Genomic DNA, 22,480 nt, shown 5'->3' on the forward strand with positions numbered 1-22,480 from the left:
GGGCTGTCGAGCAATGGGCGGTGCTAATCCAAGGGGCCGTCAATCAAGGCAGCTGTCAATCGTAAGGAGCTGTCGATCAAAGGCAGCTGTCAATCAAGGGCAGACCAGGCTGTCAGTCAAGGCAGCTGTCAATCAAAGGCTAAGTGGGACGTCAATCAGCTGGAGATGCCAATCAAGGGCTGGCTGGCATGTCAATCGACCAAGGCAGCTGTCAATCAAGGCAGCTGTCGACCAATGACAGCAGAGCCAATCGATCAAGGCAGCTGTCAATCAACCACGGCAGCTGTCAATCGATCAAGGCAGCTGTCAATCAATGATGGCAGCTGTCAACCAACCACGGCAGCTGTCAATCATCAACCACAGCAGCTGTCAATCAATCGCAGCAGCCCTTAACCAACGACGGCAGCGTCACTCACTCCCGACAGCTGTCAATCCCTCAACCCAGGCAGCCGCCAATCACTCGATCAAGGCAGCTGTCAATCAAACGCGCCAGCGGCGGCTCTCCCTCCCTCCCTCCCTCCCTCCCTCCCTCGGGGCGGCTGTCAATCATTCGCCCGGTCACGGCAGCCGTCAATCACTCGGGGCGGCTGTCAATCACCCACGGCCCGCCCTCAGAAGTAGGTGTCCTGGAGGCCGGGGGGGTCCCGCTGCCCCTCGGGGGGGGGCTCCCGTCGCCGCTGCCGCCCCTCCCCCTCCTCCGGCCCCTCCCCCTCCCCCTCCCCCTCGCCCGCCCCCGCCCCCGCCAGCCGCAGCCGGTAGCGCCCCAGCAACCCCGCGCCCCTCCCCTTCCGCAGGGACCCCCGGCACCCCTCCCCCGCCCCCTCCGACGACCCCTCCCCCTTTCTGCAAGGGCCCCTCCCCCCGGCCCCCTCCCCCGCCTCTCGGGCCGGGGCCCTCCCCCGGGGTCCCCCTTCGGGGGCGCCCCTCCCCCGGGGGTCCCCCTGCCGGCCGGGGCCCTCCCCCGGGGGGTCCCCTTCGGGGGCGCCCTCCCCCCGCGGGGTCCCCCTGCCGGGGGGCCCTGCCCCCGCCGCTGCCGCTCCTGCAGGATGGCGCGGGCCCCGTGCAGGCGGGGGGGGGGCGGCCGCTGCAGCTCCCCCGCGTCTCCCGCCAGCGCCGCAGCTGCGCCCCGCTCTCCCGCTCCAGCAGCGCCTCCGTCACCGGCACCGACGTCACCTGGGGGGCGCGGGCCCGTCACCCCCCGCGCCCCCAGCCCGCGTCCCCACCGCCCCCGTGGGGCCCCCGTGGGGCCCCCGTGCAGCCCCGCTTCTCCATGTCCCCGTTTCCACCCCACGTCCCCCCACGTCCCCCACGTCCCCACGTCCCCCTGTGCCCCCACGTCCCCACATCCCCACGTCCCCACGTTCCCCCCACATCCCCATGTCCCCACGTCCCCCCATGTCCCCCCATGTCCCCCATCCCCCACATCCTCCCCTGTCCCCCACGTCCCCCCACATCCCCACATCCCCACGTCCCCATGTCCCCACATCCCCACATCCCCATGTCCTCACGTCCCCCATGTCCCCCCCACCTCTCCATGTCCCCACGTCCCCCCACATCCCCATGTCCCCACGTCCCCCATGTCCCCCATCCCCCACATCCTCCCCTGTCCCCCACGTCCCCCCCACATCCCCACATCCCCACGTCCCCATGTCCCTCCACATCCCCCCATGTCCCCCATGTCCCCATGTCCCCACATCCCCCACATCCCCACGTCCCCATGTCCCCCATCCCCCACATCCTCCCCTGTCCCACGTCCCCCCACATCCCCTCTGTGCCCATGTCCCCCCATCCCCCACGTCCTCCCCTGTCCCCACGTCCCCCCACATCCCCACATCCCCACGTCCCTGTGTGCCCCCACATCCTCCACATCCCCACGTCCCCCCACCTCTCCATGTCCCCACGTCCCCCTGTGCCCCCACGTCCCCACATCCCCACGTCCCCACATCCCCCCCGCCTCTCCATGTCCCCACATCCCCATGTCCCCCCACGTCCCCACATCCCCACGTCCCCACGTCCCCACGTTCCCCATGTCCCCCCATGTCCCCCATCCCCCACATCCTCCCCTGTCCCCACGTCCCCCCACATCCCCACGTCCCTGTGTGCCCCCACATCTCACATCCTCACGTCCCCACGTCCCCCACCTCTCCATGTCCCCACGTCCCCCCATGTCCCCCCCACGTCCCCACATCCCCACGTCCCCACGTCCCCCCCACCTCTCCATGTCCCCACGTCCCCCCTGTGCCCCCCACGTCCCCCCACCTGGTGGACCAGGGCGTCCTCGTGCAGGCCGGGGGGGGGGACGCTGCGCAGCCGCTCCATGGTCTCGCACATCCCCTGGCAGCTCCGCAGCTTCTCTCGGGGGTCCCCAGCGCCTGGCGCAGCAGCACCAGCCCCACCCGGAACATGATCTTCACCCCTGCGGGGGGGGGGCGTGAAGAGCGGGGGGGCACGGGACCGGGACGGGGACAAGGGACGGGGACGAGGGACAGGGACGTGGATGTGGGATGGGGACATGGGATGGGGACGAGGGACGGGGACGTGGATGTGGGATGGGGACATGGGATGGCGACAAGGGACGGGGACGAGGGACGGGGACGGGGGCGAGGGACAAGGGACCGGGACAAGGGATGGGGACGGGGACGAGGGACGGGGACGTGGATGTGGGATGGGGACATGGGATGGGGACGTGGGATGGGGACGAGGGACCGGGACGAGGGACGGGGACGAGGGACGGGACGGGGACGTGGGATGGGGACGTGGGACGGGGACGGGGACGAGGGACAGAGACGTGGATGTGGGATGGGGACGTGGGATGGGGACGAGGGACAGGGACGAGGGATGTGGGATGGGGACAAGGGATGGGAACAAGGGATGGGGACGAGGGATGTGGGATGGGGACATGGGACGGGACGAGGGATGGGGACGAGGGACGGGGACAAGGGACAGAGACGTGGATGTGGGATGGTGACGTGGGATGGGGACGAGGGACAGGGACGAGGGATGTGGGATGGGGACAAGGGATGGGAACAAGGATGGGGACGAGGGACATGGACGTGGGACGGGGACGAGGGACGGGACGAGGGATGGGGACGAGGGACGGGGATGAGGGACCGGGACGAGGGATGGGGATGAGGGATGGGGACATGGGACAGGGACGGGACGAGGGACGGGGACGTGGATGTGGGATGGAGACACGGGATGGCAACAAGGACGGGACGAGGGACGGGACGGGGACGAGGGACAAGGGACGGGGACGAGGGACAGGGACGTGGATGTGGGATGGGGACGTGGGATGGCGACAAGGGACGGGGACGAGGGACAAGGGACGGGGATGAGGGACGGGGACGGGGACGAGGGACGGGGACGAGGGACAAGGGACGGGGACGAGGGACAAGGGACGAGGGACGGGACGAGGGATGGGGATGAGGGATGGGGACGTGGGACGGGGACGGGCACGAGGGACGGGGACGTGGATGTGGGATGGGGACGTGGGATGGGGACGAGGGACAGGGACAAGGGACAGGGATGTGGATGTGGGATGGGGACAAGGGATGGGGACAAGGGATGGGGACGAGGGACATGGACGTGGGACGGGGACGAGGGACGGGGATGAGGGATGGGGACATGGGACAGGGATGGGGACGAGGGACGAGGGACGGGGATGAGGGATGGGGACATGGGACAGGGATGGGGACGAGGGACGGGACGTGGATGTGGGATGGGGACATGGGATGGCAACAAGGGACGGGACGAGGGACGGGACGGGGACGAGGGACAAGGGATGAGGATGAGGGACGGGGACAAGGGACGGGGACGAGGGACCAGGACGAGGGACGGGGATGAGGGACGGGGACGAGGGACGGGACAGGGACGAGGGATGGGGACGTGGGACGGGGACGGGACGAGGGACAGAGACGTGGATGTGGGATGGGGACGTGGGATGGGGACGAGGGACAGGGACGAGGGATGTGGGATGGGGACAAGGGATGGGGACAAGGGATGTGGGATGGGGACATGGGACGGGGACGTGGATGTGGGATGGGGACAAGGGATGGGGAGGAGGGACCAGGACAAGGGATGTGGGATGGGGACGTGGGACGGGACGAGGGACGGGGACGGGGACAAGGGACAGGGATGAGGGACAGGGATGTGGATGTGGGATGGGGACATGGGATGGGGACGGGGACGAGGGATGTGGACGTGGGACGGGGACGGGGACGAGGGATGGGGACGGGAGGGACGGGGACGGGGAGGGATGGGGACGTGGATGTGCGATGGGGACACGGGACCGGGACGAGGGACGGGGACGGCGATGAGGGACGGGGACGAGGGACCGGGACGAGGGACGGGGACGAGGGACGGGGACAAGGGATGGGGATGTGGACGTGGGATGGGGACGTGGATGTGGGATGGGGACGTGGGACCGGGACGAGGGACGGGGACGGCGATGAGGGACGTGGATGTGGGACGGGGACGAGGGACGGGGACGGGGACGTGGGGCATGGGGAGATGGGATGGGGACGTGGGACGTGGGACGGGGATGTGGGACGGGGACGGGGACGTGGGACACGGGGAGACAGGACAGGGGCATGGGACAGGGGTGTGGAGGTGGGTATGGGGCGGTGGCGTGAAGATGTGGGACACGGGGACACAGGATGGGGACGTGGGACGGGGACGTGGGACATGGGGAGACGGGACGGGGACGTGGGACGGGGACATGGGACGGGGATGTGAACGTGGGACGTGGGGAGATGGGACGTGGATGTGGGACGTTGACGTGATGACACAGGACACGGACACGGACGTGGGACGTGGATATGGGACGGTGGCACCAAGACGTGGGACGTGGGGACACAGGACGGGGACGTGGGACGGGGACATGGGACGCGGATGCGGGACGTGGGACAGAAAGAGGTGGGACGTGGGGACACGGACGTGGGACGCGGGAGCACGGAGGGAGATGGGATGTGGGCAGGGACACGGACACGGGGACATGGGACAGGGACACGGACACGGGATGTGGGTACAGGACACGGACGTGGGATGTGGACATCGGATGTGGACACAGGAGGTGACACGGGACACGGACGTGGGACATGGACATGGGACATGGATATGGGACACGGACATCAGACATGGACACGGGAGGTGACACGGGACACGGACGTGGGACATGGACAGAGAACGTGGATGCGGAACATGGATATCGGACATGGACACGGGATGCGGACACGGGACACGGATGTGGGACACGGATATTGGACATGGACACAGGAGGTGACACAGGACATGGACGTGGGACATGGATGTGGGACGCAGATGGGGGACGTGGATATTCGACATGGACATGGGAGGTGACACGGGACGGGGACGTGGATGTGGGACATGGACACGGGAGGTGACACGGGATGGGGACGTGGGACATGGATGTGGGACACGGACACGGGAGGTGACACTGGACGGGATGTGGGACACGGACATCGGACATTGATATTGGACGTGGACAAGGGAGGTGACACGGGACACGGATGTGGGACATGGACACGGGGGGTGACACGGGACGGGGACGTGGGACACGGATGTGGGACATGGACACGGGGGTGACACGGGATGGGGACGTGGGACACGGATGTGGGACATGGACACTGGGGGTGACACGGGACGGGGACGTGGGACACGGATGTGGGACATGGACACGGGAGGTGACACGGGACGGGGACGTGGGACACGGATGTGGGACATGGACACGGGAGGTGACACGGGACGGGGATGTGGGACACGGACATCGGACATTGATATTGGACGTGGACAAGGGAGGTGACACGGGACAAGGATGTGGGACATGGACACGGGAGGTGACACGGGACGGGGACGTGGGACACGGATGTGGGACACGGACATCGGATGTGGATATTGGATGTGGACACAGGAGGTGACACAGGACGGGGATGTGGGACATGGACGTGGGACACGGACATCGGACATTGATATTGGATGTGGACACGGGACGGGGACATGGGACATGGATGTGGGACATGGATCTCAGACACGGACATGGGAGGTGACACGGGACGGGGACGTGGGACACGGATGTGGGACATGGACACGGGAGGTGACACGGGACGGGGATGTGGGACACGGACATCGGACATTGATATTGGACGTGGACAAGGGAGGTGACACGGGACACGGATGTGGGACATGGACACGGGGGGTGACACGGGACGGGGACGTGGGACACGGATGCGGGACATGGATCTCAGACATGGACATGGGAGGTGACATGGGACGTGGACGTGGGACACGGATGTGGGACATGGACACGGGAGGTGACACAGGACGGGGACGTGGGACACGGATGTGGGACATGGACACGGGAGGTGACACGGGACGGGGACATGGGACATGGATGTGGGACATGGATCTCAGGTGACACGGGATGGGGACGTGGGACACGGATGTGGGACATGGACACGGGAGGTGACACTGGACGGGGACGTGGGACACGGATGTGGGACATGGACACTGGGGGTGACACGGGACGGGGATGTGGGACACGGACATCGGACATTGATATTGGACGTGGACAAGGGAGGTGACACGGGACAAGGATGTGGGACATGGACACGGGAGGTGACACTGGACGGGGACGTGGGACACGGATGTGGGACATGGACGTGGGGTGACACGGGACGCGACCACGGGACACGGATGTGGGACATGGACACAGGAGGTGACACGGGACGGGGATGTGGGACACGGACATCGGACATTGATATTGGACGTGGACAAGGGAGGTGACACGGGACACGGATGTGGGACATGGACACGGGAGGTGACACTGGACGGGGACGTGGGACACGGATGTGGGACATGGACACTGGGGGTGACACGGGACGGGGACGTGGGACACGGATGTGGGACATGGACACGGGAGGTGACACGGGACGGGGACGTGGGACACGGATGTGGGACATGGACATGGGAGGTGACACGGGACGGGGATGTGGGACACGGACATCGGACATTGATATTGGACGTGGACAAGGGAGGTGACACGGGACAAGGATGTGGGACATGGACACGGGAGGTGACACGGGACGGGGACGTGGGACACGGATGTGGGACACGGACATCGGATGTGGATATTGGATGTGGACACAGGAGGTGACACAGGACGGGGATGTGGGACATGGACGTGGGACACGGACATCGGACATTGATATTAGATGTGGACACGGGAGGTGACACGGGACGGGGACGTGGGACACGGATGTGGGACATGGACACGGGAGGTGACACGGGATGGGGACGTGGGACACGGATGTGGGACATGGACACGGGAGGTGACACGGGACGGGGATGTGGGACACGGACATCGGACATTGATATTGGACGTGGACAAGGGAGGTGACACGGGACACGGATGTGGGACATGGACACGGGGGGTGACACGGGACGGGGACGTGGGACACGGATGTGGGACATGGACACGGGAGGTGACACGGGACGGGGACGTGGGACACGGATGTGGGACATGGACACTGGGGGTGACATGGGACGGGGACGTGGGACACGGATGTGGGACATGGACACGGGAGGTGACACGGGACGGGGACGTGGGACACGGATGTGGGACATGGACATGGGAGGTGACACGGGACGGGGATGTGGGACACGGACATCGGACATTGATATTGGACGTGGACAAGGGAGGTGACACGGGACAAGGATGTGGGACATGGACACGGGAGGTGACACGGGACGGGGACGTGGGACACGGATGTGGGACATGGACACGGGGGTGACACGGGATGGGGACGTGGGACACGGATGTGGGACATGGACACGGGAGGTGACACTGGACGGGGACGTGGGACATGGACGTGGGACACGGACATCGGACATTGATATTGGATGTGGACACGGGAGGTGACACGGGACAGGGACGTGGGACACGGATGTGGGACATGGACACGGGAGGTGACATGGGACGGAGATGTGGGACATGGATGTGGGACACGGCCGTGGGCGGTGACACGGGATGGGGACGTGGGACACGGATGTGGGACACGGACATCGGATGTGGATATTGGATGTGGACACAGGAGGTGACACGGGACGGGGATGTGGGACGCGGCCATGGGACATGGATATTGGACATGGACAAGGGAGGTGACACGGGACAGGGACGTGGGACACGGATGTGGGACATGGACACGGGAGGTGACACGGGATGGAGATGTGGGACATGGATGTGGGACACGGCCGCGGGCGGTGACACGGGACGGGGACGTGGGACACGGATGTGGGACATGGACACGGGAGGTGACATGGGACGGGGACGTGGGACATGGACACGGGCGGTGACACAGGACGGGGTCGTGGGACACGGACATGGGAGGTGACACGGGACGGGGATGTGGGACACGGACACAGGCGGCGACACGGGACGGGGACGTGGCACACGGACATCGGACATTGATATTGGACGTGGACAAGGGAGGTGACACGGGACACGGATGTGGGACATGGACACGGGAGGTGACACGGGACGGGGACGTGGGACACGGATGCGGGACATGGATCTCAGACATGGACATGGGAGGTGACATGGGACGTGGACATGGGACACGGATGTGGGACATGGACATGGGAGGTGACACGGGACGGGGACGTGGGATGCGGCCACGGGACATGGATATTGGACATGGACGTGGGAGGTGACACGGGACGGGGACGTGGGACGTGGCCATGGGGGGTGACACGGGACGTGGACGTGGGACACGGATGTGGGACATGGACACGGGAGGTGACACGGGATGGGGACGTGGGACACGGACATCGGACGTCGATATTGGACACGGACATGAAAGGTGACAAACGACGGGGATGTGGGACGTGGACGCGGGACACGGATATCGGACAAGGACACAAGAGGTGACACAGGACATGGACGTGGGACATGGACACGGGAGGTGACACGGGACAGGGACGTGGGACATGGACACGGGAGGTGACACGGGATGGGGACGTGGGACACGGATGTGGGACATGGACACGGGAGGTGACACGGGACGGGGACGTGGGACACGGATGTGGGACATGGACACGGGAGGTGACACGGGACGGGGACGTGGGACACGGACACAGGAGGTGACACAGGCCAGGGACGTGGGACACGGATGTGGGACATGGATCTCAGACATGGACATGAGAGGTGACGTGGGACGTGGACATGGGACATGGATGTGGGACATGGACACGGGAGGTGACATGGGATGGAGATGTGGGACATGGATGTGGGACATGGCCGCGGGCGGTGACACGGGACGGGGACGTGGGACATGGATGTGGGACATGGATCTCAGACACGGACATGGGAGGTGACACGGGACGGGGACGTGGGACACGGCCACGGGACATGGATATTGGACATGGACACGGGCGGTGACACGGGACGGGGATGTGGGACATGGCCGCGGGCGGCGACATGGGATGGGGCTGTGGGACATGGACACGGGCAGCGACACGGGACGGGGCTGTGGGACACGGCTGTGGGCGGTGACATGGGACGGGGACGTGGGACATGGACGTGGGAGGTGACACGGGACGTGGCCACAGGACATGGATATTGGACACGGACATGGGAGGTGACACGGGACGGGGACGTGGGACACGGACACGGGCGGCGACACGGGACGGGGACGTGGCACACGGACATCGGACATTGATATTGGACGTGGACAAGGGAGGTGACACGGGACACGGATGTGGGACATGGACACGGGAGGTGACACGGGACGGGGACGTGGGACACGGATGCGGGACATGGATCTCAGACATGGACATGGGAGGTGACGTGGGACGTGGACATGGGACACGGATGTGGGACATGGACATGGGAGGTGACACGGGACGGGGACGTGGGACACGGATGTGGGACATGGACACGGGAGGTGACACGGGACGGGGACGTGGGACGCGGCCACGGGGGGTGACACGGGACGTGGACGTGGGACACGGATGTGGGACATGGACACGGGAGGTGACACGGGACGGGGCCGCGGCTGCGGGACAGGGGTCTCGGGCCCGGAGCGCGGAGGCGGGAGGCGGCCGGGCCCCGCCCCCCGCGGCCCCGCCCGGCGCCGCCGTACCCTCGCAGAAGAACATGTCCCAGACGCGCAGGACGGCGGCCCAGGGCAGGCTGCGGGCGAAGATGCACATGAACCACTCGGTCAGGTACAGCACCGGCTCCACCCGGAAGCGCCGCAGGTGCCGGTGGGCGGCGGGGGCCGCGCGCCGCAGCAGCGCCCCGAACACCTCCCCGTCCAGCTGCACGGCCTCCTGGGGCGCGGGGTCAGGGGGCCCCGGGGGGCCCTGTGGCCGCCACTGGGCCCCCCTTGGCATCCGTAGGCCTCTCTTGACCGCCATCATCCCTCGTCGGCCCCCACTGACCCCCACTGGCCCCTCTTGACCCCCACTGGCCCCCATTGACCCCCATTGGCCCCTCTTGACCCCCACTGACCCCCATTGGCCCCCACTGACCCCCACTGGCCCCTCTTGACCCCCACTGGCCCCCCTTGACCACCATCATCCCTCGTTGACCTCCATTGGCCCCCACTGACCCCCACTGGCCCCTCTTGACCCCCACTGGCCCCTCTTGATCCCCACTGACCCCCTTGACCACCATCATCCCTTGTTGACCCCATTGGCCCCCACTGACCCCCTTGACCCCCATTGGCCCCCATTGACACCCATTGGCCCCTCTTGACCCCCACTGACCCCCCTTGACCACCATCATCCCTCGTCGACCCCCGTTGGCCCTCACTGACCCCCTTGACCCCCACTGGCCCCCATTGACCCCTCTTGACCCCCACTGGCCCCCATTGACCCCCACTGGCCCCTCTTGACCCCCACTGGCCCCCATTGACCCTCATTTGCCCCTCTTGACCCCCACTGACCCCCATTGGCCCCCACTGACCCCCACTGGCCCCTCTTGACCCCCACTGGCCCCCCTTGACCACCATCATCCCTCGTCGACCTCCATTGGCCCCCACTGACCCCCACTGACCCCTTGACCCCATTGGCCCCCATTGACCCCCATTGGCCCCTCTTGATCCCCACTGACCCCCCTTGACCACCATCATCCCTTGTCGACCGCCATTGGCCCCCACTGACCCCCACTGGCCCCTCTTGACCCCCACTGACCCCCCTTGACCACCATCGTCCCTCGTTGACCTCCATTGGCCCCCACTGACCCCCACTGACCCCCTTGACCCCCATTGGCCCCCATTGACCCCATTGGCCCCTCTTGATCCCCACTGACCCCCCTTGACCACCATCATCCCTCGTTGACCCCCATTGGCCCCCACTGACCCCCACTGGCCCCTCTTGACCCCCACTGACCCCCTTGACCACCATCATCCTCGTCAACCCCGTTGGCCCCCACTGACCCCCACTGGCCCTCTTGACCCCCACTGACCCCCTTGACCCCCACTGGCCCCCATTAACCGCCATTGGCCCCTCTTGATCCCCACTGACCCCCTTGACCACCATCATCCCTCGTTGACCCCCATTGGCCCCCTTGAGCCCCATTGACCCCCACTGACCCCCTTGACCCCCATTGGCCCCCACTGACCCCCACTGGCCCCTACTGACCCCCATTGGCCCCTCTTGACCCCCACTGACCCCCTTGACCACCATCATCCTCGTTGACCCCCATTGGCCCCCTTGAGCCCCATTGACCCCCACTGACCCCCTTGACCCCCATCCTCCCTCATTGACCCCCATTGACCCTCTTGACCCCCACTGATCACCATCATCCTCCATTGACTCCCTTGACCCCCACTGACCCCCTTGACCCCATCATCCCTTGTTGACCCCTTGACCCCCATTGGGCCCCCTTGACCCCCATCATCCCTCATTGACCCCCTTGACCTCCGTTGGCCCCCAGTGACCCCATCACCCCCATTGACCCCCTTGACCTCCACTGACCCCTACTGACCCTCATTGACCCCCTTATCCCCCATTGACCCCCACTGGTCCCCTTGACCCCCATCATCCCTCATCGACCCCCATTGACCCCCACTGGCTCCTATTGACCCCCACTGACCCCGCTTAACCCCCATCGACCCCACTGACCACTGTCACCCTCATTGACCCCCATCACCCCCACTGACCCCTATTGACCCCCACCGGCCCCTATTGACCCCCACCGGCCCCTATTGACCCCCTCGATCCCCATCGATGAACGTTGATCACCGTCGTTCTCATTGACCCCATTGACCCCTATTGACCCCCACTGACCCCCATCCCCCATTGACCCCCACTGACCCCATTGACCCCCATCACCCCCCATGGACCCCCATTGACCCCATTGGCTCCCCTTGACCATCACCATCCTTTGTTGACCCCTGTTGACCCCCGTTGACCCCCACTGACCCCCATCACCCCCCACTGACCCCATTGGCTCTCCTTGACCATCATCATCCTTTGTTGACCCCTGTTGACCCCTCGTTGACCCCCACTGACCCCCATCCCCCATTGACCCCCGCTGACCCCATGAACCCCCACTGACCCCCATCCCCCATTGACCCCCGCTGACCCCCGTTGACCCCCACTGACCCCCATCACCCCCACTGACCCCATTGGCTCCCCTTGACCATCCCCATCCTTCGTTGACCCCGCCCCCGCTGGCCCCGCCCCCTCACCAGGCCGGCGCTGTAGTAGCCGGGCAGGTATTTCTCGCAGATCTGCACCAGGCACCAGAACGCTTGCTGCGGGGGAGGGGAGGGGGTCAGCGGGCGACCCCGGCGCCCGGGACCCCTCCCCCAGCCCCCGACCCCTCCGCGACCCCAGGACCCCCCAGCCTCCCCATCGCCCCATCCCCAGGCCCCCGGGGCCCCGCTGCCCCCGCGACCCCGATGACCCCGGGTCCCTGGTGCCCCCGTGCCCCCTGCGACCCCCATGACCCCCATGACCCTGGGTCCCCCCGTGCCCCCACGACCCCAGGTGCCCCCTGCAACCCCCGTGCCCCCACGACCCCCGGGTCCCCACCGCCCCCTGCGACCCCCACGACCCCCGGGTCCCTGGTGCCCCCGTGCCCCCACGACCCCCATGACCCCTGGCACCACCCGCGACCCCCGGGTCCCCAGTGCCCTCCGCGACCCCCGCGACCCCCAGGTCCCCGGTGTCCCCGTGCCCCCACGACCCCCATGACCCCCACGACCCCCAGGTCCCTGGTGCCCCCACAACTCCCAGTGCCCCCACGAGCCCCGGGTCCCCAGTGCCCCCACACCCCCCATGCCCCCGCGCCCCCGGCGCCCCCACGCCCCGCGACCCCTGGGTCCCCGGTGCCCTCCACGACCCCCATGACCCCCGTGCTCCCCCGGGTCCCCGGTGCCCCCACACCCCCGTGCTCCCCCGGGTCCCCAGTGCCCCCACGCCCCCACGCCCCCATGACCCCTGTGAGCCCCGGGTCCCCGGTGCCCCCACAACCCCCATGACCCCCGTGCCCCCGGGTCCCCGGTGCCCCCACGCCCCACGACCCCCATGACCCCTGTGAGCCCCGGGTCCCCGGTGCCCCCACAACCCCCATGACCCCCGTGCCCCCTGGGTCCCCGGTGCCCCCACGCCCCATGCTCCCCCGGGTCCCCGGTGCCCCCGTGCCCCCATGACCCCCGCGACCCCGGGTCCCCAGTGCCCCCACGCCCCCGCGACCCCTGGTGCCCCCGCGACCCCCGGGTCCCCGGTACCCCCACGCCCCCATGCTCCCCCGGGTCCCCAGTGCCCCCCACGCCCCCACGCCCCCATGACCCCCGTGAGCCCCGGGTCCCCGGTGCCCCCCACGCCCCCGTGCTCCCCCCGGGTCCCCAGTGCCCCCCACGCCCCCCGTGCCCCCCCTGCTCCCCCCGGTGCCCCCTGCCCCCACCTCGGCGGGCATGTGCATGAGCAGGACGGCGGCCACGGGGGCCTGGGCCTGGCAGTAGCCCTCCTGCGGCCGGTAGACGGTGTAGGCCTTCAGGATGCGGTACAGGTCCTGCTGCCGGGGGGCGGGGCGGGGGGAGGAGTCAGCCACCGGGGGGCGGGGTCAGGGCCCGGGGGAGGTGCTACCCCGGAGGGGGAGGAGCCGCCGGAGGGGGGAAAGGGGCGGAGCGGGAGGGGAGGGGGCAGTGCAGAGGGGGAGGAGCCAACCCGGAGGGGGAGGAGACACTGTGGAGGGGAGGAGCCAAAGTATGAGAGGAGGAGCCAGACTGGAGGGGGAGGGGCCAGTTTGGTGGGGAGGGGCCGCTTCAGAGGGGAGGAGCCAGCCCAGGGGAGGAGGAGCCAAGCCAGAGGGAGAGCAACCAGTGTGGAGGGGGAAGAGCCAACTCTTTAGGGGAGGGGCTAGTCTGGAGGAGGAGGAGCCAACCCAAAAAGGGGGAGGAGCTAGCTTGGAGGGGAGGAGCCAGCCTGGAGGAGGAGCGGCTCACCCCGAAGGGGAGGGGCCAACCCAGAAGGGGAGGAGCCAACCCATTAGGGGAGTGGCCAGGCCGGAGGAGGGGCGGAGCCACTCACGAAGGGGTGTGCCCAGACTTGGGGGCGTGGCCACCCTGGGAGGAACGTGGTCACCTCGGGGGGGGGCGTGTCCACCCAGAAGGGGCGTGGCCACCTCGGGAGGGGGCGTGGCCACCCAGGGGAACCCATTCAAGGCCCAGACCTGGGGCCGGACACAGTGGGGTGGGCGTGCCCGGGGGTGGGGGCGTGTCCACGGTGGGCGTGTCCCCAGCGAGCGGGCGTGTCCCGGGGGGTGGGCGTGTCCTACCCGTGCCCGCCGCGGGCGGCGAACATCTCGTGGAAGGGGAACTGCCGGTGCAGGTCCTTCTCGATGGCGTCCAGCCACCGCGGCTCCCCCGGCTGCCGCTCCAGCTCCTGCCGGCCGGGGCGGGGCGTCACCCGGGGCCACGCCCACCGGGCCACGCCCACCCCCGGGCCCCGCCCCGCCCCGCCCTCACCTGGAAGAGGCCGGGGTTGCGATCCAGCAGGGCTTTGCTGTCGGAGAGGAGCTGCCAGGCCCGGGCCCGCAGGGAGGAGGGGATGCCCTTGCGGCAGCGCAGCTTCACCTGCCCCACGGCGGGACCCACGGAGAGAGAGAGAGAGACCCACGGCCCCCACCGTCAGCCTGATGCAGACCCCACGGCCTGCCGGGGGGCGGGAGGGCCGCCCCCGAACCTCTCTCTGGGGCAGGAGGAACCTCCCAGACCCCTCTATGGGGCAGGAGGAACGCCCCAAAGCCCTCTATGGGGCAGGAGGAACCCCCCCCAGGGCCTGCTATGGGGCAAGACAAACACCCCAAACCCCTCTATGGGGCAGGAGAACCCTCTCAAACCCCTCTATAGGGCAGGAATCCCCCTCCCTCCAGGGCCTGCTATGGGGCAGGAAGAACCTCCCAGAACCCTCTATGGGGAAGGAGAACCCCCCAGGGCCTGCTATGGGGAAAGACAAACACCCCAAACCCCTCTATGGGGCACGAGGACCCCTCAAACCCCTCTATGGGGCAGGAACCGCCCCCAGGGCCTGCTATGGGGCAGGAAGAACCTCGCAGAACCCTCTATGAGGCAGGACCCCCCCCCAGGGCCTGCTATGGGGCAGGAGAACCCCCATACCCCTCTATGGGACAGAAAGAACTCCCCAGGGCCTGCTATGGGGCAGGAAAACCCCCAAGTCCCTCTATGGGGCAGGAGGACCCCTCCCAGGGCCCACTATGGGGCAGGAGAACCCCCAAACCCCTCTATGGGGCAGAAGAAACCTCCCAAGGCCTGCTATGGGGCAGGAGGACCCCAGACCCCCTCCCGGGCAGAAAGATCGCTCCCCCCAAACCCCCTGTGGGTCATGGGGGCCCCCAAGACCCCCCACACCCCAGTCCGCGCCGTGGGGCAGGACCCACCTTCTGGTAGCGCCGCAAGAGCCACTTGTCCCAGTGGTTGAACATCTCCAGCCACTTCAGCTCCCGCTGCCGCGCCACGTCCACGGGCACCGAGCTCTCCCTGGGGGGGGGGGTGGGCGGTGGGGGGGTCCCGACACCCCACAGCCCCACAGCTCACCCTGGGCACCCACCCAGCCCCATAGCGAGCCCCCCGCCAAACCCAGCCCCACGCTTGAGGGGGTCTCAGACACCCTCCTGGGAGCCCAGGGGTGATGGGGGGGGGGGGGGAGATGTGGACCCCATGGGGCGTCCCACCCGGTGGGGGGGAGGGGGCGGGGAGACGCGTTTTGGGGCGGAAGATCCCCTTTTGGGGTCACTCACGGCGCCTCGCAGTACTGGCTGCCCCCCAGGAAGCCGTAGCGGTCGGTGCGGCGGTAGGACGGCGCCGACAGCTCCGAGTCGGAGCCCATGGAGCTGGCGTCGTCGGGGAAGGAACTGGCCAACGACTCCAGCGTCCCCGACAGGAGGCTCACCGAGTCCAGGTCCCGCCCCCGCGGCCCCGGGATGCCGGGGCCCAGGCTGCTCTGCGAGCCCCGCCCCGGCCCGTTGGCCCCCGCCAGGCTCCGCTCCCCCGGAGAGCCCGAAATGGCCGCCGGCGGGGCTGCCGATGGCTCCGAGATGGCCGCCGTCGAGGCGGCGGGGGTGTCCGGCGCCGCCTCGGATGGACTCGGCTCTAAGATGGCCGCCGCGGAGGTCGTGCGAGGCTCCGGCTCCTCGTCGGCTGCTGTTGACTCTCCGTCGGCCGCCGATGACCCCGTGTTGGCGGCTGTTGACCCCAAGATGGCCGCCGTTGACGTCCCATGGGCTTCTGGCTCCTCGTTGGCTGCTGTTGACCCCGTGTTGGCCGCAGTTGACCCCGAGATGGCCGCCACTGACTCCACGTTGGTCACCGTTGACCCTGAGATGGCCGCCGTTGACCTCCCGTGGGCTTCTGCCTTCTCATTGGCCGCCGTTGACCCCACAGTGGCCGCCGTTGACCCTGAGATGGCCGCCGTTGACCTCCCGTGGGCTTCTGCCTTCTCATTGGCCGCCGTTGACCCCACACTGGCCGCCGTTGACCCTGAGATGGCCGCCGTTGACCTCCCGTGGGCTTCTGCCTTCTCATTGGCCGCCGTTGACCCCACGCTGGTCGCCGTTGACCCTGACGTGACCGCCGTTGACCCCGTGTTGGCCGCAGTTGACCCCGAGATGGCCGCCATTGACTCCACGTTGGTCACCGTTGACCCTGAGATGGCCGCCGTTGACCCTGAGATGGCCGCCGTTGACCTCCCGTGGGCTTCTGCCTTCTCATTGGCTGCCATTGACCCCACGCTGGTCACCGTTGACCCCGAGATGGCCGCCGTTGACCCTGAGATGGCCGCCGTTGACCCTGCGTTGGCCGCAGTTGACCCCACGCTGGCCGCCGTTGACCCCACGCTGGCCGCCGTTGACCTCCCGGGGTCTTCTGGCTCCTCATTGGCCGCTGTTGACCCCGCGCTGACCGCCGTTGACCTCTCGCCGGCCTCTGCCCCCCCCGTGACCTCCACTGACCTCAAGATGGCCGCCACCGCCCTCGGGTGGGGCTCCGAGCCCTCATTGGCCGCCGCCGCCCCCGTCCCGGCCTCCGTTGACCCCTCGTTGGGCGGGGTCGACCCCACCTCGACCCCCGCTGTTGACCCCGCCGCGGCCTTTGACCCCCGCCGGCCCTCCCTCCCCTCATTGGCCGCCTCCGGGCGGCGCCGGGTCTCTTCCGCCCCCTCATTGGCCGCTGCCCCCCGCCCGGCCGCCGTCGCCGCCACCCCATTGGCCAGGGGTCCCGGCGGGGGCCCGGCGGCCATCTTGGGGCGGGGGCGGGCGGGGCGGGGCGGGGGCGCGGGGGGCCCCGTTTCCATGGCGACGAGCAGGGGCGGGGGGCGCCCGGGGCTGGCGGCGGCCGGAGCGACCCCTCCCCCGCCCTCCGGTCGGCGCGGCGATGCGCGCGCAGCCGCCGGCCAATCGGGGCGCGGCCCCGCCCCCCGGCCCGCGCTGCCATTGGTGGCTGGAGGGGGGCGGGGGGCGGGGCCGGCGGGGCCGGAAGGGGAAGCGGCGGCGGGGGAGGGCGGCGGCCAATGGGGAGCGAGCTCGGCCCGGCAGGGCGGAGCCCCCAGCCAATGGGGTGGGGAGGGCGAGACGGGAGGCGGGCGCGGCCAATCGGCGGGCAGGGAAGAGACGGGCGGCGGCGGCGGCCAATCAGAGCGCAGCGGCGCTCGGTGGGGACGGGTGGTAGCGCCCCTGGCCAATAGCGGGCAGAGGGCGGGAGAAGCGGGGGCGGAGGGGGTGTCCCCACCAATCGGCGGGCAGCGGGGCGGTGCGGGAGCGCCGAGCGGCCAATGAGGGGGCCGGGGTCTTTAAGGAGGCGGAGCCAGAGTGCCGTCACGTCTTTATTGAGTCTGGCCAGGCCCCGCCCCCCGGGCGGGCGGTCGCCGGGGCAGCCGTTGCCCGGCAACCGCCCCGCCCCCCCGCCCTCCCCCGCGCGCGGTTGCCGGGCAACGGCTCACTCCACCCCCCACTGCCACCCCACGATCCGCAGGTGATTGGTGGCCGCCGGCCGGGTGGGCGTGGCCCGAAGCCCCGCCCACTCGCCCCCCACCCGCAGCCCGCGGGGGGCGGGGCCGACCGCCGGCTCCGCCCACTCGTCCTCCGAGGGCTCGCCCGAGGAGGAGGAGGCGGAGTCGCCGCCGCCCGGCCCCGCCCACTCCGCCTCGCGGGGGCGGGGCTTGTCCTCTGGCGGGGCGTGGCCAGCCCAGTCCTGCAAGGGGGGCCGCCCCGCCTCCTCCTCCTCCGAGGGGGCGTGGCCGCAGCGTCGCTCCTCCCACTCCGGCTCCAGGGGGCGTGGCTCATCCTCCGGGGGGGCGTGGCCAGCCCAGTCCTCCCCATCAGTCACGTCTCCCTCTGAGGGGGAGGAGGAGGCGGGGCTGAGCCGAAGCCCCTCCCACTTCTCGGCCAAGGGGCGGAGCTTCTCCTGGGAGGCGGGGCCTCGCCGTAGCCCCTCCCACTCGCCCGCTGGTGGGCGGGGCTCACCCTCCTCCTCCTGGCTGCCGGGGCTCCTCCCCCCACGGGGGGCGTTCCCGCGCGGCGGCCCCTCCCACTCCTCGCCGAGTGGGCGGGGCTGACCCGGGGAGGCGTGGCCACACCGCAGCCCCTCCCACTCAGCCGCTAGCGGCCGCGCCTCGCTCTCGGGGGGCGCGCCCCGCCGCCACGTCCCCGCCCACGGCGGGCGGAGCTTGCCCGGGGAGGCGTGTCCCCCCGGCAGCCCCTCCCACCGCGCCCCCCCGCCCCGCCTCTCCAGCTCCGCCCCGGGGCCGCCCTCGCCCCCCGGCCCCTCCCACTTCCCGCCCAAGGGGCGGAGCCCGGCCGAGGGGGCGTGTCCCGCGCCGTGGACGCGCTGGTGGCGGGCGAGGGTGGAGCTGCGGGCGAAGGCCTTGCCGCAGCGGGGGCAGCCGTAGGGGCGGGCGCCGGTGTGGGCGCGCTGGTGGACGGCCAGGTAGGAGCTGTCGCCGTAGCTCTTCCCGCAGAGGCGACACTGGAAAGGCCGCTCGCCCGAGTGGGTGACGCGGTGGCGGAGGAGGTGGGAGCTTTCGGCGAAGCGCTTGCCGCAGTCGCCGCAGGCGTAGAGGCGCTCGCCGGTGTGGGTGCGGTGGTGGCGGGCCAGGTCGGAGCGTTGGGCGAAGGCTTTGCCGCAGGCGCCGCAGCCGAAGGGACGCTCGCCGGTGTGGCTGCGCTGGTGACGGATCAGGTGGGAGCTCAGCCCGAAGCGCTTCCCGCACTCCCCGCAGGCGAACGGCCGCGGCGGCGGCGGCGGCGGAGCCGGGGGGCGGGGGCGGCGGCCCGGGGCGGGGGCGGCGGCGGTGGTGGCGGCGGCGGGACGCCAGCGCGGGGACGGCGGCGACGGGCCGGGAGGCGGCTGCGGGGCCGGGAGGCGGCGTCAGGGCTTCTGCCCCGCGACCCATCCCCCCCGCCCCGCGTCCCCCTGCCCACCCCCGCATTCCCTTGTCTGTCCCCGTGTCCGCCCCCCGCGTCCCTCACGCCACCCCCGTGTCCCCTGCCCCGTCCCTGCGTCCCCTCTCCGACCCCTCTCCCTCCCCACGTCCCCGTCCTCTGTCCCCATGTCCCTCTTTCGCTCCTTACGTCCCCCTCTCCGTCCCTGCGTCCCCCTCTCCGCGTCCCTGCCTCCGTCCCCGTGTCCCCGCCTCTGTCCCCGCGTCCCCCTTTCCCTCATCGTCTCCCCTTCTCCGTCCCCGTGCCCCCCTCTCCACGTCCCTCCCTCCATCCCCGTGCCCCTTCCTCTCTCCTCACGTCCCCCCCTCTGTCCCCATGTCCCCTCCTCTGTCCCCACGTCCCTTTCTCCGTCCCCACATCTCCCTTTCCCTCCCCACGTCCCCTCTCCATTCCCCGTCCCCGTCTCCACGTCCCCCTCTCCGTCCCCACGTCCCCTCTCCGTCCCCACGTCCCCCTCTCTGTCCCCACGTCCCCCTCTCCGTCCCCACGTCCCCCTCTCTCTGTCCCCACGTCCCCCTCTCCGTCCCCACGTCCCCTCTCCGTCCCCACGTCCCCCTCTCCGTCCCCACGTCCCCTCTCCGTCCCCACGTCCCCCTCTCTCTGTCCCCACGTCCCCCTCTCCGTCCCCACGTCCCTCTCCGTCCCCACGTCCCCCTCTCCGTCCCCACGTCCCCTCTCCGTCCCCACGTCCCCCCTTTCCCTCGTCGTCTCCTCCTCTCCACCCCACATCCCCCCGTCCACGTCCTTCATCCTCATCGTGTCCTTCCCTCCATCCCCACGTCCCTTCCTCTGTCCCCACCTCCCCCTCTCCATCCCCACATCCCCCTCTCTCTGTCCCCACATCCCCCTCTCCGTCCCCACGTCCCCCTCTCCGTCCCCAAGTCCCCCTTTCCCTCGTCGTCTCCTCCTCTCCACCCCACATCCCCCGTCCACGTCCTTTCATCCTCATCGTGTCCTTCCCTCCATCCCCACGTCCCTTCCTCTGTCCCCGCCTCCCCCTCTCCGTCCCCGTGCCCCCTCGTTGTCCCCGTGCCCCCTCGTTGTCCCCCCGTGTCCCTCTCCCCATCCCTGTGTCTCTCTCCCTGTCCCTTTTCCCAGCCCTGTCCCCTCCTCGTTGTCCCCCATCCATCCCCACGTCCCCCTCCCCGTCCCCATGTCCCTCCCTCCATCCCTGGGTCCCCCTTTGTCCCCCTCCCCGTCCCCGGGTCCCCCCTCACCCGCAGGGGTGCCCCGGGGCTCCCCCCGCTCCTCGCTGCCCCGGGGCTGGGGGACTCCGGGCTCCTCGGGGCCGGGCAGCGGGAGCCCTGCGGGGTGCGGACGGGGGCTCAGCGGGGGGACCCAGGGGTCTGGGGACCCCCCCTGGGCCATCGGGGACCCCAAATGTGCCTCGGGGACACCCCCAGGGTCCTCAGGAACCCCCTCCATGGGCTGAAGGGCCCCCCCAAAGGCTCAGCGTCCCCCTCAGGGTGCTCAGGGACCCCCCCAAAGGCTCAGGGTCCCTGCTGGCGTGCTCAGGGACCCCCCCATGGGCTGGGAGACCCCCGCGGGTGCTCAGGGACCCCCCCCCAGGGTGCTCAGGGACCCCCCATGATCTCAGGGACCCTCCCATGACCTCAGGGACCCCCCCCGCCCCGGTCCCCAGCCCTTACCCGGGGGCCGGCATCCCGCTGCAGCTCCTGGGGGGGTTCGCCCAGCGCCCCCCACTCCTCCATCGTGGGGCCCCCAGCACCGTCAGCCCCCGGCCCTGGGGAAAGAGGGGTGAGCCGGGGCCCCCCGATTCGCACCAGGGACCCCCGATCCACACCAGGGACCCCCCATCGCCCTGAGCCCTGCCCATCATCATCAGGGACCCCCCAATAGCCCCGGGACCCCCGATCCGCACCAGGGACCCCCCATCGCCCTGAGCCCCCATCATCACCAGGGACCCCCCAATAGCTCCGGGACCCCCAATCTGCACCAGGGACCCCGCAGTAGCCCCGGGACCCCCAGTCTATACCAAAGACCCTCCCCTAACCTTGCCCCCCCATCAGCACCAGGGACCCCCCATCGCCCTGACACCCCCCCGATCTGCACCGGGGACCCCAATATCCCCAGCCCCGCCCCCCATGGCCTCGCCCCGCCCCCCATCAGCACCACGGGCCCCTCCTCCATTGCTCTGCCCCTCCCGACCTGCACCGGGGCCCCCCGAGCCCTCCCCGCCCCCAGGCCCCACTCACCCTTGGCGGGGCCCCCCCATGCGTCCCCCGGCCCCCCGCTGCCCCGCGGCCGCCGGGCCCGGCCGCCGGAAGCGCCGCGGTTGTGGCGGAGCCTCCGAGACGCCACTTCCGGTCCAGAGCCTAACGGGGCCGCTCTAGCCGCCCTGGAGGACCGCGCGTCACTCCGTGCCCTTCCCGCCCATCCCCGCCTCTATGGTCGCTCTTCCGGTGAGGAGGTGAGTCCTTCCGGCGCGCGGGTAGAGAGGGCGGGGGGAAAGGGGCGGGGCGTACTCAAAGCGGC

At 69.7% G+C, this 22,480-nt stretch overlaps 2 protein-coding genes across 2 annotated transcripts; both read right to left on the bottom strand.

Moving 5' to 3' along the window:
* Window positions 1-23: 23 nt before the first annotated feature.
* On the bottom strand, window positions 24-17,936 carry LOC140645652 (uncharacterized). The gene is given in 12 exon segments (XM_072849098.1): window positions 24-86; window positions 1,010-1,098; window positions 1,101-1,173; window positions 2,260-2,355; window positions 2,358-2,416; window positions 10,158-10,347; window positions 12,714-12,779; window positions 13,934-14,047; window positions 14,806-14,913; window positions 14,997-15,104; window positions 15,929-16,028; window positions 16,289-17,936. Coding segments are annotated over 12 exon segments (2,616 nt in total). The 5' UTR covers window positions 17,839-17,936.
* A 504-nt stretch (window positions 17,937-18,440) lies between these two features.
* LOC140645653 (uncharacterized) lies at window positions 18,441-20,740 on the bottom strand. Its single transcript, XM_072849099.1, has 2 exons — window positions 20,672-20,740; window positions 18,441-19,889 (listed from the first exon to the last, which is right to left on the bottom strand). The coding sequence occupies exons 1-2, from the start codon at window positions 20,738-20,740 to the stop codon at window positions 18,480-18,482; spliced, it is 1,479 nt and encodes a 492-aa protein (XP_072705200.1). The 3' UTR covers window positions 18,441-18,479.
* Window positions 20,741-22,480: the final 1,740 nt, after the last annotated feature.

Source organism: Ciconia boyciana, chromosome 36 (assembly GCF_034638445.1).
Source record: "Ciconia boyciana chromosome 36, ASM3463844v1, whole genome shotgun sequence".
NCBI lineage: Eukaryota > Metazoa > Chordata > Aves > Ciconiiformes > Ciconiidae > Ciconia > Ciconia boyciana.

Bases quoted from the DNA above. Each gene is read 5' to 3' on its own strand.
- LOC140645653 (XM_072849099.1), bottom strand. From the start codon at position 20,740: ATGAGGATGAAGGACGTGGACGGGGGGATGTGGGGTGGAGAGGAGGAG. The intron at 19,890-20,671 runs GTGGGGACGGAG...CCGGCCCCGCAG, and splicing joins CGACGAGGGAAAGGGGGGAC to CCGCCTCCCGGCCCGTCGCC.